The 17815-nt window shown below is 43.9% G+C and overlaps 1 protein-coding gene across 3 annotated transcripts in view; it reads right to left on the bottom strand.

The window, feature by feature from the left end:
- COL26A1 (collagen type XXVI alpha 1 chain) overlaps window positions 1-17815 on the bottom strand; it is a 227510-nt gene that overhangs the window by 155850 nt on the left and 53845 nt on the right. For 2 of the 3 annotated variants that reach the window (XM_073315529.1, XM_073315531.1), the window contains exon 3: window positions 11600-11703. In XM_073315529.1, coding sequence (XP_073171630.1) covers window positions 11600-11703 — 104 coding nt within the window. The remainder of the gene's footprint in view (window positions 1-11599; window positions 11704-17815) is intronic. The other variant, XM_073315530.1, reaches the window with a different exon arrangement.

The following is a 17815-nucleotide window of genomic DNA, read 5'->3' as shown; positions in this document are numbered from 1 at the left end:
CTTAGGAGTTCAACTCTTGAAAAGTTCTCTACAAAGAAAATATGCAATTAGGACAAGCCTCAGAGAAACCACTATTGCTAATAATAGCTCCAGACATTGACCAAGAAGATGCTTGGCATTAGCATCTCCTAATGCATTTTACCAAGACCTATCGCAGCAATTCATCTTTATTTTCTAGGCTTTGCCTTTGAGTCCTCTGCCATTCTTCAGCCATGAGGGTTACATGATCACGACTACTGCTCTCCTACCATTCATACATCAGAGAAAGCTACAAGACAGCCAAAGGGAGGCATGTCTGCTGGACTGCAAGTCTATGGTGCCATTTGAGCCCCGGCACCTCTTCTGTGCTCTGCTCCTGGGACCCAACTTGCTTCCTCAAGGACTGTTCCTGCAGAGTTCCAACTGCCTCCGGTTAATCTTATTTTAAATCCTTTCCCAGGGTTCTCATATCACAGTGAGAGAAGCCATAAAAATGTCCCTGGACCGATAGAACTCTGTGAGGGCAAGATGTTCAGCACCTCTCACACAGTAACTACAAGACTAGAGGCAGAGCAAATCCTAATGAGAAAGGAGCCAAATACATTGCAAAGACAAAAGATAATTTCAGAAGTTCACAGCAGAGCTCTGCCGTGATGTCTGTACCTACAGGGAGACAGCGTGTTCCAGTTGAACAGACTCAGCCAGGCACTGGACCCAGCTCTTTCCCTTATCTGTTGTGCAACCACGGGCAACTCACTTCCTCTCCCAGCCAGTTTCCCCCGCCCACCCTTTCTCCGTCTCATCTCCTAGACTGTACGCCCTTTGAGGCCATGTCCGACTCAGTTTCAACAGCGTTTAGCACAATGCAGTACAAAGAATAAGGCAATACATAGGAAACCCATCCATTGCAGGTGGGAGGTTTGGTCATTTAAGAGTTTTGAAAACAGTACAGGGGAAACATGAGGCTCTCAAACATTTCACAAGAGGAAGCAAACAACCTACCAAAAATAAAGATTCTGTAAATACTGGTTCAATTTGAATGCCGCTTAAAAAATGCGGACAAGGCCATAGAACATAGGCAGCTTTTTAATCATCATTACTCTAAGATAACATCTGTAGATATTTAGCATTCCAACTATTTTGACATTAGGTGCTGAATCAAGTTACCCTCTGACCAGATTTAAAAAGTGTCCAATAAAAATGAAAACTCAGATGCTGGATGGAATACAGTGTCAACATCTTTGGAAACCTGACAGGGGGATTTTGACACAGTCCCTAGCTAGGAGAGTAACGTTTTTGAGCCTAGCTAAGTAGTCCTGAGGCACAGATGTCAGAAAGTTCTATCAGGCTGCGCCCCTTTCCAACAGTTACCACACGCTCCAGGAACTCCACTGAAGAGCCGACTGGGGCAACACCAACACGCTGCCTGAAGCCAGAGTTTGCCAAGTGGTCAGCATGGCCAGTCAGAGTTGAGACCTGGGTATAGGAACTGAGTAGTATCCCTTTAAATAGCTTGGGAGATCTCGAATGTCCATTCCAGAAGCCCCCAGAACCTAAGAGAGGAGCAGTGTAGGTAGCTAGATCTGAATATTTGTATGTTCGAGGTGGTGCAGCAGCGTCACTATAGTTAAGGCTGTGTCAAAAATTCTGTTTAAAGGTCAACCTTCCTCAACACTCTAAAATTAACATATGTCAGAGTCCTTTGAAATATGGTGGGCATCAGGAGGGTGCGGGGTAGGAATAGTGTCCAAAATTTGGGGTAAATTTAAAGTAGGGGTTACTGAGCTATCAGCCCACCACCAAAATAGCCACTTTCCAAAAAAGTATCTAGGGGTTTTTTGTTTTTGTTTTTTTTTTTAAAAAACAGAGGTAGTAAGTATTCAGATAGTTTGGAGGAATGCTTTTCATAGCAAGAGGTCATTTAAGAACTGTTGAAATCATTTATTCCCTATTTGTTCAGGTTGTCACCTAAATCCTATGGAAGTTTTTAGAAAGGAGTACAATGGCAACAAGAATCCATATTTTCTTTCATCTTAAGAACTCACAATGCTTACACATTCGGAATTGAGAGTCAATGTTTTTGACGTATTCTCTCAGTTTCACTAGCTTTGTAATGGAGGTACAGAAGTGATTTGCTCAAGGTCTCTCAGTGAGCCCATAACAGTCAAACAGAACCCATGTGTCCTGATTCCAACTCCCTATTATAACCACAGAACACTCCCTGCCGCCACCCATTACTTCAAGAAACTTTGAGGACTGCTGCTATTCCAGCTTCATCGTTTTTCCCCCCCAGCAAACACAGCATTATTACTAGGAGTTAGGCTGTAGAGTTTCCTCTATATACCATTGACAAACTTGTCTCACCAAATTTTAAAAGGCCTTGATCCCCTTCTAAAAACCAAGGTCCAATTTATACTCATTCTCTGGCACTTCATCCTATTAGTAATGCAAACCTAGAAATGCTTTCTTTATCTATGGGATGAGCGAATGATTTATACCCATCCTCCCAATTTATGTTTGTTGATAATACTTTGCAGCGCATGAGTAGGACCAAGTGCTTTGCAAATGTTAAGCCCCAACATTCATGCGAGGTAGAGAGATAGCCCCATTTTCCTAAGACTCAGAGGTTAATCTGCTTGCCCAGCAAAATGAGTGGCAGAGCCATGGAGAGACTCCAGAGTCTCATTTTCAAGTGGGCTGAGCATCCAGAGCTTCCACTGACTTCAGTAGGACTCAGATCTGCATATTTCAGAGTCAAGCCCTAGAAGTAGGAGTCCAAGCCCATTGCTCTAACATTAGAAGTCTCTCCCATTGAGAATCTGATAGTACCCGAAAACACAAACACTCCTGTTATAAAAAGTTTTTAACCATCCTAAGGAATCTTTTCAACTTAGCTTACCAAAGAGAAGGTTAAGAGGCAACTTCATGACCGTCTAGAAAAGAGGTCTCATAAATAGAGGCAAATGCAGAATGAGATCCAACAGCTGGAAAATGAAGCAAGATAAACCCAGCCTAGAAATAAGATGAACATTTTTAATAGTGAGGGGAATTAACTATTAGAACCCCTTATCAAATGATGTGGTGGATTCTCCATCACTTCATAAAGATAGGATGTTGCTCAACTAGAAGTTATGGGCTTGATGCAGGAATTACTGGGTAAGCTTCTATGGCCTGTGCTATGCAGAAAGTGAGACTAAAATCATCTTAAAAGTCCCTGCTCACCTTAAAAGTCTATCAATCATCAAAGAGACACAATTAGACCGAGGAACACAAGATCAAATTTCAATGTTCCTTGTATTGGGACACAACTGGAAGTATAATGAATTTCAGTTTTGTAGGGTGTTTCTCAGACAATGCGTCACTTAGGAAAACAGACAAGACCGATTCTCACCAGCTAAGTGAAATATTTAGAGTAATTTACAACTAAACGTACTTTAACTGACAAAATCAACATTTTATTGGTCACTTAGTCCTGGCATCTCCTCCATTTCCCTCTTGTTACTCAGCTACATGTTCAGTATGGATAATTTTGAGAAGAGGATCTTGAGTTCACTGTAATGGGGTCTGCTGCTCACTCTGTATATTTGAAGGAGATGTTAAATATTCCTTATAAAACTTTGGTTGAGATGCTTCAGAACTTAAAGACAGGTTTCAGAGTAACAGCTGTGTTAGTCTGTATTCGCAAAAAGAAAAGGAGTACTTGTGGCACCTTAGAGACTAACCAATTTATTGGAGCATAAGCTTTCGTGAGCTACAGCTCACTTCATCAGATGCATACTGTGGAAAGTGTAGAAGATATTATATACACACAAAGCATGAAAAAATACCTCCTCCCACCCCACTCTCCTGCTGGTAATGGCTTATCTAAAGTGATCACTCTCCTTACATTGTGTATGATAATCAAGATGGGCCATGTCCAGCACAAATCCAGGGTTTAACAAGAACATCGGGGGGGGGGGGAGGAAGGAAGGGGAATAGGCTACTTTGCATAATGACTAAGCCACTCCCAGTCTCTATTCAAGCCTAAGTTAATTGCTGAATTGGAAGTCATTTGCAAATTGGATACAGTTTCTCGCTGGAGTCTGGATTTGAAGTTTTTTTGTTGTAAAATAGCGACTTTCGTGTCTGTAATCGCGTGACCAGAGAGATTGAAGTGTTCTCCGACTGGTTTATGAATGTTATAATTCTTGACATCTGATCTGTGTCCATTTACTCTTTTACATAGAGACTGTCCAGTTTGACCAATGTACATGGCAGAGGGGCATGGCTGGCACATGATGGCATATATCACATTGGTAGATGTGCAGGTGAACGAGCCTCTGATAGTGGGGCTGATGTTATTAGGCCCTGTGATGGTGTCTCCTGAATAGATATGTGGGCACAGTTGGCAACGGGCTTTGTTGCAAGGATCTGTTCCTGGGTTAGTGGTTCTGTTGTGTGGTATGTGGTTGCTGGTGAGTATTTGCTTCAGGTTGGGGGGCTGTCTGTAGGCAAGGACTGGCCTGTCTCCCAAGATTTGTGAGAGTGTTGGGTCATCCTTCAGGATAGGTTGTAGATCCTTAATAATGCGTTGGAGGGGTTTTAGTTGGGGCTGAAGGTGACGGCTAGTGGCGTTCTGTTATTTTCTTTGTTAGGCGTGTCCTGTAGTAGGTGATTTCTGGGAACTCTTCTGGCTCTATCAATCTGTTCTTGTTAAACCCTGGATTTGTGCTGGAAATGGCCCACCTTGATTATCATACACATTGTAAGGAGAGTGGTCACTTTAGATAAGCTATTACCAGCAGGAGAGTGGGGTGGGAGGAGGTATTTTTTCATGCTTTGTGTGTATATAATAAGATCTTCTAAACTTCCCACAGTATGCATCCGATGAAGTGAGCTGTAGCTCACGAAAGCTTATGCTCCAATAAATTGGTTAGTCTCTAAGGTGCCACAAGTACTTCTTTTCTTTTTTCAGAACTTAAAGCACATGTCTTTCATTTTACCTCAAATGGCCCCTTCCACACAGGATTCTCAAAATGATTTGTACTGCAGTAGCATCTAGAAGCCCCAGTCACGAACCAGGACCCCATGGTATGATGCAAACACATTAAGGAAGCCCCTAACACTGCTGCACAATTGGCAGATACACCATTTACAATGCACCAAGGCAATGATATTCACTGACTCGCCTGAAGTCACATGGTGAGAATGCAGCAGAGGCGGGAATAGAAGCCAAGGTGTCCTCTTGTGAACAAATCAGTACACTGAGCGTTAACAGTCTTCCTCTAACCTCCTTAGCCTACACCCTCCAGCTCCTACAGGTTGTGGTGATCATTCTGTTGTGGAAGACAGACAATTCTGATCTCACGCACACATTAGTTTTACATCTGTTGAACTGAATTTCTCCCAATTTAGACCAGTGAATTCAAAATCAGCATCAGGCCCAGAAATTGTAGTATGAAACTTCCCTGATCCAGAATCAGTGTTCAGATATCTACATCTGTGAGAGGATTTCCCTGTCCTAAAGGAAGGCTTGCTTGATCCACACAGCAGTTGGATTCTTTTTAATCCAACTGAGAAACAGAGTATTAGAAGTGAACAGTGACAGAATAAGCAGGGCCATGCCTTTACCTAGCCACGCTGTTCTTCTCAGACATTTTGGGTACTACTGTAAATCTTCCAAGAGATGGAAGAAAGAAAAATGAGAAATAGCAGCAATTATACACCACTGGCAAAAACCCTTGCCCACAAGAATAATCAGCTACACCATGTTAACTTACCTATTTCCAAAGCAGCGTGTGCTAATGGTGTGGAGAAAAATTAATCAGAGCATCAGAAATATTTTCACAGGAAAGCACACAGGAAGGAGGCAATGTGATTCAGTGGCCAGTGATGCTCACCCACATATGTTAAAGCAATTTGTGACCTACATACACCATTATTAAGTAAAATACAGCACATGTTGGTATAGAACTCTGGCCCTACCTCTTATATAGCATGTTTCATCAGTAGATCTCAAAGCACCTCACAATCTTTACTGTATTTATCCTTGCAATACCTGTGAGATAGGAAAGTGCTCTTACCCCCATTTGACAGATGGGGAACTGAGGCACAGATTAAGGGACTGCCCTGGGTTCATATAAACCAAGATCTAAATTGAAGAAATTAGAGAAAACCCCCAGACACAGCATTTTGAAAATGCATCTGTTTTTACAGAAGAGATGCAAAACTGAAATGTTGACTCCTTACCATCTCAAGAAAGCTTTCTTGGAGGGAAGGAGTAATAATCCTAGTGTCCTAACCAAAATTCTGCCTATGTAACTATATGCTGCCTGCTTAAAATTCACCCTCCAGTTTAATTTTAAATTGGTCTTCCCTTCCCATAGTGAGAACCACTGTGTGGCCTTGCTGAAGCAGATTGGTTCTCCCATTCCAGCCCAGCAGTTCCTTTGTTTCAAGGGTAGGGGAGTTTTCCTTTTCTCCGATACATTCAGGGAGTTGGGTGCCTAAATTCCTTAGACTCCTTTAGAAATCCCAGACACACCCAGCTCTGTCACTCACTTTCACACACCCCTCTACCACGTTCTCTGACTTTCTCTAATCCGTGTTGGTTGGCTGTTTGCTCCTGGGTACTAGAAACACAAATACTAATAAATGTTTTGAATCCTTGAGGATGAAGGGTCACTCACACACACACAGTCATTTTACTATTAAATTGTTATATGCTCATCTAAAGAGCATTTAAAAGAATGCAAAGGACCAGAAAGAGTTAATCATCATTCAGAACCAGGATCATATTTTTTTTAAAAAACCATTATTTTTTTTAAAACATACCTTTAAAGACACAGTGTCACTTTAACAGTGGAGGGATAGTCTAGGCAGGGAGCAGTCCCAAATACTCTGTCAACACTTTGTTTGAAGGGTAAACAGCTTATTGGCTACTATCCTAAATCTGAGTTAGAAAAAAAAAGTCAGATTTGTAAAGTAAAACAAGGTCTTCACTAGCTAGCTAATGGTAATGCAGTGCTGAGCCCCTGAATAGACTAGGGACCCTTTTCCTCTCCCAGGAGATTCTTCTTGGCTTTGAACTTTCAGCCATCAAGGGAGGGGGAAAAATAGAAAACAAGCTTGGGTTGAAATGTCAGCATCATCTTGGATTCAAATCAATCAGCTTGATGCATGATTGCAATCGCTAAACCACTTCACCTTTGCACTGCCCTCTTCCATATGTTCTTTATATCAGCATTCAGCAGGCTGGGTGGCTCAGTGGATTCATTTCCTGTCCTAGCAAGGGCTCCAGTTTTAAAAAAATAAAAAATAAAATAAAATAAAATAAAATGGAAAAATAAAAATTATCCACCGACAGTTAAGCTCACCAGACTCATTTCTGTCAAGTCTCCCTCTTTGTCCAATGCAGAGCAAGGGGTTTGTTGCAAGAAGCAGTTTAAGGTCTGGTGCAATCTGGGGAATCTAGTAAACCACCTAATGAATTAGCTCTTCAGAGATCTGCAAAAATAGTGCAGGAATTAGCTGGGCCTTTTCAAATGCTGACATGCCCGGAGGAGAGAGAGGTGGGGTATGCGTAGGGCAGCTTCCCTCTAAGGGCAGAGTGATTTAAAGGGGATAATTAAAGCAGCTGTCCCCATTCAGCAGATTGAGTAAAGCAACCCCCCCCCCCCCACACACACACACACAAAGATTTTTCTTTGTCAGCTGCTATGCAAGAGTTAAATTCCAGAGATAAATTTTAATCCAAACAATCTGCAGCCATCAGCATTAAGTTGGTGCCCGCCAGCTGGTGATAGTTAAGTGGTTACTTTCTCAAACTGAACCTATTAGCTAAAGGTCAAGACACTTGGTAATACTCCACTGAGTTTAACAATTGTTCATTCCCTCAATGTGCAGTATATTACTGAAGGGGAGAGGGAGCACCCTGGGGGAGGACAGACTTCCAACAAGAGAAGGCTGTGACAACCAGAGCACCTCAAGACATTCAGAGTGCCACCGAACCAGCCTTCCATCCCACACTACCCCATCGCAAGAGAAACCCAGGGAGAACAAGGACAGACCATCACTGCTCCCCTACATGTCCTGGGTTTCATAGACTATTAGGGTTGGAAGGTACCTCAAGGGGTCATCTAGTCCCACCTCCTGCTCAAAGCAGGATCACCACCAACTAAATCATCCCAGCCAGGGCTTTGTCAAGCCTGACCTTAAAAACCTCAAAAGGAAGGAGATTCCACCACCTCCCTAGGTAACGCATTCCAGTGCTTCACCACCCTCCGAGCGAAAAAGTGTTTCCTAATATCCAACCTAGACCTCCCCCACTGCAGCTTGAGACCATCACTCCTTGTTCTGTCATTGGCCACCACTGAGAACAGCCAAGCTCCATCCTCTTTGGAGCCCCCTTCCGGTAGTTGAAAGCAGCACTTTGTGGGGGGTGGCTGTGCTGCAGACTCCGAGTTACTGAAATGGTGTCTTTCCACCCTTTAAATGTTAAAGAAAACAAGACAAAATCCTTTTACGATGGAAGCTAAATAAAAATCTGTTCACTGGGAGAGGCCACATTGGCTCCTTCAGAGACACCGCTCAGGAATCATAAAAAGCGGGATTGGCATTGTAGCTGTGGATCAAGGCAGGAGCAAATTGCCAGGGCTTTCTGAGCCTTGCACTCCAAAAAGTGGTCCCACGGGCCTAAAGAGGAGTCCTTAAAACTTGTCACTTCACCATCTCTCATTCTCGGAGCCGCCCACCCACAATACGGTCCCCAAACTGCCTCACAATTATTTTGCTTGACCCTAATTTTCTATCGTCGTAATCAGCTCTGGGCGTGAAAAGGCAGTGCCACTTGGAAAGGAGACCACAGCCTCCAGACACAGAAGGAAAACAAGGCTCCTCTTAAGCAAGTGGAAAGCTGGGACCATCAGTTGTGATCACTGTTGTTCACGTTAAATAAAACCAGATGGAGCAGTACAGTGAGATTATCTGAGGAACAGGACTTTCATATTGTGGTCAGAATGTACCTTTAAAGAAGCAAATTCTGTCCCCAATTACACTCATGCAGCCACACTGACTTCTAAGCACAAAAAGCATTCACAGATTAAAAGAGACAGTTTAAAAAAATAAAAGCAAAAAGGGAATCAGGAGAAGGGGAAGAACAAATTACTACTTTTTCCAAGTTGTTTTTTTACACATGCAGTTTCCTAATCACGTTTTTTTGCAAAAAGAAAAGGAGTACTTGTGGCACCTTAGAGACTAACCAATTTATTTGAGCATAAGCTTTCGTGAGCTACAGCTCACTTCATCGGATCTCTATCCTTCACTGCTGTTCCCCACACACATATCCGCCCCATAGGAAAAAAACTAACTATATACGGGAAACGGAAACTGATCCTCTACTAAGCAAAAACTGAAAATACAGAGAAAATTGCAGCTGAAAGAGTTTAGCGAGACTAACTAACACCTAACATTACCGGAGCAATAGCAAATAAAGAGAGATGAATTTAAATTGATGTCCTTGTTATTTAGCTGATGATTTTCACTCTGTTTTTCAGTACAAGCCACTAGGGTCAACGCCATTGCCAGAAAGGGAGCAGCAACTCGCAATTCTACTGATCGGGGTTCGGTTTTCAGGAGCTGGGATTCGCAATTGCTCCAGATGTTTTGAAAGAGAGTGTGAACATGGGAGAAAAGGGGGCTGCTTCTCACTTTTACTTTGTCAACGCTCCGGAACACCGTATGCAAGCCTGAAAGGAATATTCTCCACTGAGAAGTAACTACATAAAATGGTCACCTTGTCCAACAGACCTGCTCCCATGAGTATTCAGTCTTCTTTGCTGACTCTCTCAAACAAGCGTCTATGGCTTTCTACTCCCATTAACACTCCAGAGATGGATACAACAGAGAGGGATGGAGAAGAATTTTTTTTTCCACCTGTGGAATCGCTTACAAAGCTGTAATCGCTTATATCTGTGCTAAGCTACTGAGGGCTAATGGGGCTGCACAGCTCAATTTGAACTCTGTACCAGGCTGAATCTTCATTGCTGGGTGTGTTGCCAGTAACTGGTCCTTTGCCATGTCTATCAAACGTCCATGCCACCATTCAGTGCTGCGATAGCTAAGAAACCAAGCTGGCCTTTGGCCATTATTTCACTGCATTCCAGGCCTTCTCTCTTTCTGACTCATTCTCTTTAGTACCTTGCTGAAATGAGAACCTGAGCTGCAGGGCTGCTTTGTAGTAGCTTTACTAGGTTTAGATTTCCACGAGGTTTGGGAGGCTATTATTTCCATGACAACGAAGTGACCAGCTTAGGACCACACGCTTCATTTTCTGCAACTGTCACAGGACGATTTAGAGTTTGCAGAGTCACCTGAGTTGTCTGCGGCGTGCTTAATGCCATGACCTAATGGCACAAACAAACCAGGACTGCCTGTGGCGGGACATGGTCAGAGAATGCCTTGTAGGAGAGAAGCTGAAAGCTCCTGATAACTCCGCATTTGACAGCCAATGGCCCTCACTCCCATCCCGACCTTCATTACATGTCAATCCAGGGCCCAGGTTACCCAGCCTGCCTTCCCACTTGTAGCCATACGGCATTCATAGCAAGACGCAAGTTTTGATGCTCCCGTATCAGAGATACGACATGCGTAAGCACCGCACATTCATAAACCCTGGAGACTGCAGATAAGCTAAAGAAAGTGAAGGAGGAAAATACAAAAAAATTTAAAAAAAAAAAAAAAATCACTCGCTCATCTTCAGTTGAGGTGAGAAAAGAAAGGAAAACCTTTTCCTTTCTTCCTTTCAAGAAAAAATGAGTTCCTTTTTTTTCCCCCAATGTGACAGATCTGATGTCAAATGCAGACACACTGAATTGTGCGGTGTATGGTAGAAGCTAAAAATTATCTCCATGTAGCGAGGACAGTGAGTAATTTCAGTTAATAGACCTCTAGGGACACAGCTGTGTTTTGGATAGACATAGGCCTACCTCTTAACCTGCCCAGGCTTAAATTTGGGACACAAAAGTAATAAAGCAGCTCAGTCTAGAAGATGAACGATTCAATTTCTTTAGCATAAACTTAAGAGGCTATAAGTGGCGGTTCATGATTCAATTTCATTGACCTCAGTAATTGATGGTAATGTATTTTGAGATGTATCTCCATTTCATGTGGGATGGGGGGAGGGGGGTTCCTGCATTTAACGTGAATGACATTTCCCCTGAGGAGACAAGCTTGCATGCAGGATTTCATGGTTTCTGAAGGAGAGCACAATGGGAGTATCAAACCAAAAATGCATCAGTCATCCACCAACGGCAAACTCCCATGCCCAAGTCACAGCTGGGTGCTCTGCTACCCACGGCAGGTTTCTGAAAGCACAGCTGGCACACACATGGCTTCCAGACTCACCTGCCATGCTCTCCTTTTAGAGCTTGGCTTGCAATACAAAAATGTGTGTTTCATATGAAAATTAATGGAGTTTTTTGGAGGAGAAGAAAAAAAAAAAGAGAGAGAGAGAGAGAGAAACCCACATATGATGAACTGAGGAAATGAAGAGCAACTCAGCCAAAATAAACTCACCCAAACCCAATTCCTCCTGTCCCACCAAGACTCTGTGGGAAGAGATACAGATTTCCAGTTGACTTACCCTCTTCGCAGTTACTCCCTGTGAACCCAGGACAGCACCTCCACTCCAGGGTGGTCACAGTTCGGTAAGACATTTTGTACGTGGGCCTGAGAAGAGTCCTGTAACTAACACAAACGAGAAGTCAACAAACTGCACCTCCCCATCTTGCAGACTATCACTGCCATTTTGTACAGAGGGGCCATTTTGTCCCACGCATGGGACTATCCCAGCATCCAACTGCCCAGCAGCTGTGACTGGCAACATACAAAGTTACCAGGTGGGTTTGGGTGAGGGAATCGGCACTTTGTGGGTTTGATCCTGCTGTGCTTACTCGCTGCTGAACTAAATGGCTCTGCTCGTGAATGGATGCGGGATCAAGAGAAGTGCATGTGTATTTAACTCCCCAGGCACCAAACCCAGTATTTCCCAGAACTCTTTTTTTTTTTTTTTTGGTAGATATTCACTAAACACAGTCCCACATATACATTCTGTTTCTCCATACCATAATATCAGAGGATCAGTTTGCAAGAAAGTGGCCAAAGACAGAACACGCAAATTGTTTATCAACACTGGGACATACAAAGAGCATGACTGTGCACACGAAAATGAGCAAGGATCATCTTGTGGTTAGAACACGAATACGATCCAGGAGATTTGGGATCAATTCCTGGCTCTGCCATTGACTCCTTTTGTGACCTCATTTAATCCATGCCTCAGTTTCTCATCCATTAAATGGGGATAATTCCTCCTTTCTTTGTCTTATCTATAAGCAGCTCTTTGGGGCAGGTTCTCCTTTACAGCATCTAACATAACAGGGCCTTGATCTCAGTAGGGACATCTAGGCACTATTACAATACAAATCATAGTGCACACATTTAGTGATAGTCTCGATAGCCATTCGTATGCACAACTAGCGATTTGCACACACCATCACCTGACACACGTGTTCAATCATGTTATTTCCACAGGCACATTTCTATATTAACTACATGCAAATCCTGAGCTTTTTTGAAAATTTGGCCCTACCAAAAAAAAAAAAATTATATATATATATATATTCAGCAAATTAGGTTTCCCTGCATTAGCTGGAATAATTGTTGTCACTCTTTAAGAAGCTTCAGGAGAACATGGAAGGTTTTAACATGTGTAAAAAAAAAAAGTTATATTCTATAAACTTGCTCTCATTTATACGCCGATACAATGAACTGGGGCGTGGCCAGGAGGAGGAGAGAATGAAGGTGAGAGTGGGGGAGAGACTAAGGAACTCTGCATTGTGGCTTTTATATTTCTTTTAGGGAAACTTACGCCATGTGACAGACTTAAAATGTACTGCATTCTACCAGGAACCACCTGTGACTTGCAATATCTAGAAACGCCAGTAGGTGGAGCTCTGTCACCAAGCCCAGTATTACTCTAGTGTACTGCAATACCCAGGGCCAGTTACAGAAAAAATAATTCTCAGAAGGAATGTGCAGTCTCCCTCTATTGGCATGGGCTGCCCTCTGCTGGGATGAGGGGGATCTCTACCTTATAACAAGAGCTGGAATTAACAGGCAGTCCGGCATTGGAAGCAAGTCCCTTGCACTTTTGGTCTGATCATGATCAGAGGATGAACTATATGCTTGAGCATGGAAGAAAGGTGAACCAAGAAGAGCTTGTCTCACCAAATGGAGCACTAAATAATGAGAACCAACCTTGATTCCTACAGGTCGCAGTGTGGGATCCTATCAGAAAAGGTCTTGCACTACAAGTGGTAAGGTTAATTTGTTAGCAGCAGCAGTAATGCAAGCATACCAGCAAGGGGTGCCCCTTCGTGTACTGAACACAAGTGGGGGCCTCTGCTACTATAAGCACATAAATGATATTTATGCCGATTGCTCACTCTGGAGACGGACAAGTTTTCTCCGTTATCCACAGGACAGGCACTGCATGAGCTGCAGCGGCACAAGCTCCCTCAGCAGCATGCCACAACCCTGACCTGGGAGAATAATGTAGTCTCCCTGGACCATTCAGTCCTTGGCCTTGCTGCTGAATTGCCAGCAAGCACCCCAATTAGGAGCAAGATGTTTGTCTAATCGGGGCCAAACTGAGCCAAGTAACTTCACCTAGTTCTTCACTACAGCACTTTCCAGCCACAGGTATTGACTTCCAGGTTCTTTGATAAGGAGATAAGCCTCTCACCAAGCCTAACCTGTAGGCAGGCCCACAGTCTTAAAACAGATGGCAAAATTAAGGAACAGCAGCATTAAACACCTTGTTGAGGGTCTCATAGAACATCTTTTGCAGAGTCAGGAACAGAACTGAGGCCTCCTGACTCAGTCTTGTAGTGGCAGCCCAAAGCCCATCTTGCCTGGTTTAAGCCCTGAACCAGCAGTCAGAAGATCACGACTTTGTCGCTAACAACTCAGCTGTGTTTGACCTGGAGATGAAAGCCTCTGTCCCATTACCAGTGCCAGCTCGTCTCCAAGTACGCCGCAATTTCAAATCGTGGTTCTTGCCAAGATGTTAAAACGCTCTCAAACTTCATTATGAGGTGCAGAGAATGGCTTGAGCCAGGCTAGAATCTCAGCAGTCACCACAGTACTCAGGAATTAGCTGTAGGTTTACTCCTCAAACTAAGAGGAGTCAGGCACTTCTTGGGACATGACAGATTTGGGGTTCAGTTAGGATTACCATGCATCCTGAATTTCCTGGAAGGAATCGGATGCTCATGGTGCCGTCCAGTTTCTTACTGGCAAGCCTTGGACAGATTGCAACATCAGACCGAACTGAGGTCTGCACAATGTCACAGGACAACATTACAACTTCATCACGTGACACTGCATCAGAGCTTGATGTCCCACACAATGTGAGGTTATATCAGCACATCACAAGATGGTGAAGACTAGAATGAGAGGGGTGTGGATCCACTATCAGAGTATGTTACAACCACTCACTGGCCAATTGACATAGAAGAGTTGTTTTTGCTCTTGGAGCCTACTTACCAGTTGAAGGAGGAGGAAAATGGTGGAGAAACATCAGTTGGAGAGATTCGGGGTGGGGTGGGCAGTGGAGAGTGCAACGGATGGCTAAAGAGACTGATAATTGTCTAGGGAGCCTTTCTCCTCTAGCTCACTGGTTCGATGCCAACTCAAGTCTTGTGTGCTCCACACTGGCAAACCTCAGATAGTGCGGCTTTATTTTAAGTTTAGAACATAATACATTGGGTCAAATCCTATCCCTGTCACAGTAAGCAAGTCAGGACCCAGTCTAGGCACTAGTTATTTGTATTACAGTAGTGACAAGAGGTAACCAATCAAGAACAAGAAACCCCATCATGCTAAGAAATACATGTATCCATTACAAGAGACTGCCTTAAACTTGAAGAGCATATAGTTGAAACAGACAAGACAAAAGGGTAGGAGGTACAGAAGGGGAACTTGCCCAAGGTCACACAGCAGGTCAGTGGCAGAGTGGATTGGAACCCAAGTCTCAAGCTCCAGTCCTATGCACGATTCCTTAGCCCATGCTGTAAGCTATTTACGGTGGTTTTCCCCCACATCAATCCAGCCACGTGCCCCTTGAATGCTTCAAGAAAAGCACAGGAAAAGCTTTGCCCTCATGTGTCAATAATGCACGTGCCACCATCAGCATTCACCTGCACTGCCACCTCAAGCGAATGTCAAAATGGTAACATGGCACTTGAACAGCTCCTGTAAGTGAAGGCTCTCAGAGCACTTTACAGGTAATCAGCTGCCAACCCTCACAACTCACCTGCAAGGCATGCAAGTAAGGGGAAACCGGGCAAAGTTTAGCCGCTTGTCCGTAACACAGCAGGTTAGTGGCAGGATTTGGAAGAGAACCCAAAAAGGTCTTGACTAACAATCCTAGCAATTGCCATACTAAATCAAACCTGTGGTCTATCTAGCCCACTGTCCCGTCTCCAAGAGTGGAGACTACCCTTAATTACTAGACCACAGTGCTTCTCAGTGTGTGATCGTGGTTTAGGAACCAGTGGATCTGGATACACGAGTAAGAGAATCTGAAAACACTGTACAGAACATTATGATTGGGGATACAGGTGGATCAATTGACTGTGGCTAGCCAAGCCCTTAATACTGGAGATCAAGCTGTTGAGAGGATATGAGTGGTGTAGTCACACAGTGGATCTCAAGTCCCAGTACACGCACATTCCTCTTGCTCATAAAGAAGCATTGCTGAATACAACAGCCAGTCATGACACAAGAAAGGGAGAACGTGCAACTTGCCTGAATCTGATCCTCAGCAATCAGGTCAAAGAGGAGTGACTGTCTCTGCTGTGGCATAAACAGAACAGCCTTTCACACACAGGAAATACCTTTCCTGTTTGTTTGGATTCATTTATTTTTTACACATATAAACAAAACTGTTTGTACGTAACTGGCCTAAGCAGGGGGAGGGGTGGGGGTTGTCAAACTTGCTTCCACATCACAAGACAAGCAGTCTTTCTTAGCAGGTTTCAGAACAACAGCCGTGTTAGTCTGTATTCGCAAAAAGAAAAGGAGGACTTGTGGCACCTTAGAGACTAACCAATTTATTTGAGCATAAGCTTTCGTGAGCTACAGCTCACTTCATCCGATGAAGATTAGATTAGCTGCAAGTTCCAGTAACCAGGTATAGGGCCCGATTCTCCATGGAGTTGAATGTCAAACTCCCAAAGTCCATAGTGGATAGGGCTCAGCTCCTGGCAGAATCAGACCATCATGGAGCAATACAATAGAACCTCAGAGTTACAAACACCTCGGGAATGGAGATTGTTTGCAACTCTAATGTTCATAGCTCTGAACAAAACATGATTGTTCTTTCAAACGTTTACAACTGAACATTGATTTACTACAGCTTTGAAACTTCATTATGCAGAAGAAAAATGCTCGTCCCTTTATTTATTTTTAGTAGTTTATGTGGAACAGTACTGTACTGTATTTGCTTTTTTATGGTCGCTGCTGCTGCCCGATTGCCTACTTCCAGTTCCCAATGAGGTGTGTGGTTGACTGGTCAGTTCGTAACGCTGGTGTTTGTAACTCTGAGGTTCTACTGTAGTTTGCAAAGGAAGCTTCCTTTGCATTTGCTTCTTTAAAACCGCTTCCCTACAGCCTCCCAATTCAAGAAGGGAAAAAGTCAGTCAGCAATTCAGTGATGAACCCACAAGCTCAGAAACAGGTGTTTTATGTAAGAGTCAGTAGCTTTAAGACCCACCACGCACAGCAAGCAGATGTGCTCTGTGGGAGCTGTTGTGTTTGTGTTTTCCTAGTGCCCAGCTTCTCCTGGGAGCATAGCAAAGCTGTAGGAAACAAAAACACTCAAATCAGATGACTGCCAATCATTCATATTTCTGAGATACAACTGATGCAACTAAATGGGATGGACCGATATACTTGGGAGATGATTGGCTTCCTTAGTTAGAACCCCCCCTACCCAGACAGCCAGGATTGCCACTTGCCCTGTACAAAGCATGTCTGAAGGATCATCAGCAAGCTGCCCCCTCCCCAGTGCCACACTGTAGACACCAGTCAAGGAGAGTCTACGATGGTGGTTTTCACTAATGAACATGTCAGGGGCTAGCTGGACATTTTTGTTTTCATCATCTCTTCTGTAAAACAAACCACCCCGCCACTCAGCATTCAAGCTTCACTATCCCCCTGTTTACTCCAGCTGACCCGGCACAAAGGCCAAACAATTCCCAGTCATGAAAAGCTTTAAGTCTGCTTCTTCCAGCGTTGGACAAAACAAAGCTGGAGCTGCGAGAGGCTCTCCTGAAAGACGGGCATGTGCTCGGCCTTCCCCAAAGGAATCTACCAAGGGCTGGATTTAACCTGCTGAGGTTGTCTGACTTGCACCACACAGCGAAGGCCTGAGACCACGGAGTGGGGATCTCTATGTTGCCGAGTCTCCATAGGGGACCCATCTGGAGGGCTTTAATGTCTATAGCCCCAGGAAAAAAGGGTCCCAAGCATTCAGAGACCCAGAGAGAAGTCAGCCAGCTAGCTCCCAAAATCTGGTCTTTCCCACAGCTCCTCTCTGCTCTGTAGCAAGATTCAGACTAGAATTAAACCAGCGGCAACAGTATATCAGCTTTGCTCTTCCCAGTTGCTGTTGGCCAAAAGATCTAGCCCAGTCAGACCCCAGCTCAGTCAGTGTGCAGACCCCAAGATAATTTACCTAATTACTGGTCTAAATAGTTATGTGCTTTGCACAGGTGTAACAGCTGGCCCTTTCACT

Source organism: Lepidochelys kempii, chromosome 17 (assembly GCF_965140265.1).
Source record: "Lepidochelys kempii isolate rLepKem1 chromosome 17, rLepKem1.hap2, whole genome shotgun sequence".
Classification (NCBI taxonomy): domain Eukaryota; kingdom Metazoa; phylum Chordata; order Testudines; family Cheloniidae; genus Lepidochelys; species Lepidochelys kempii.
The sequence above is the reverse complement of the archived record's forward strand: the minus strand, read 5'-3'. Positions and strand labels throughout refer to the sequence as shown.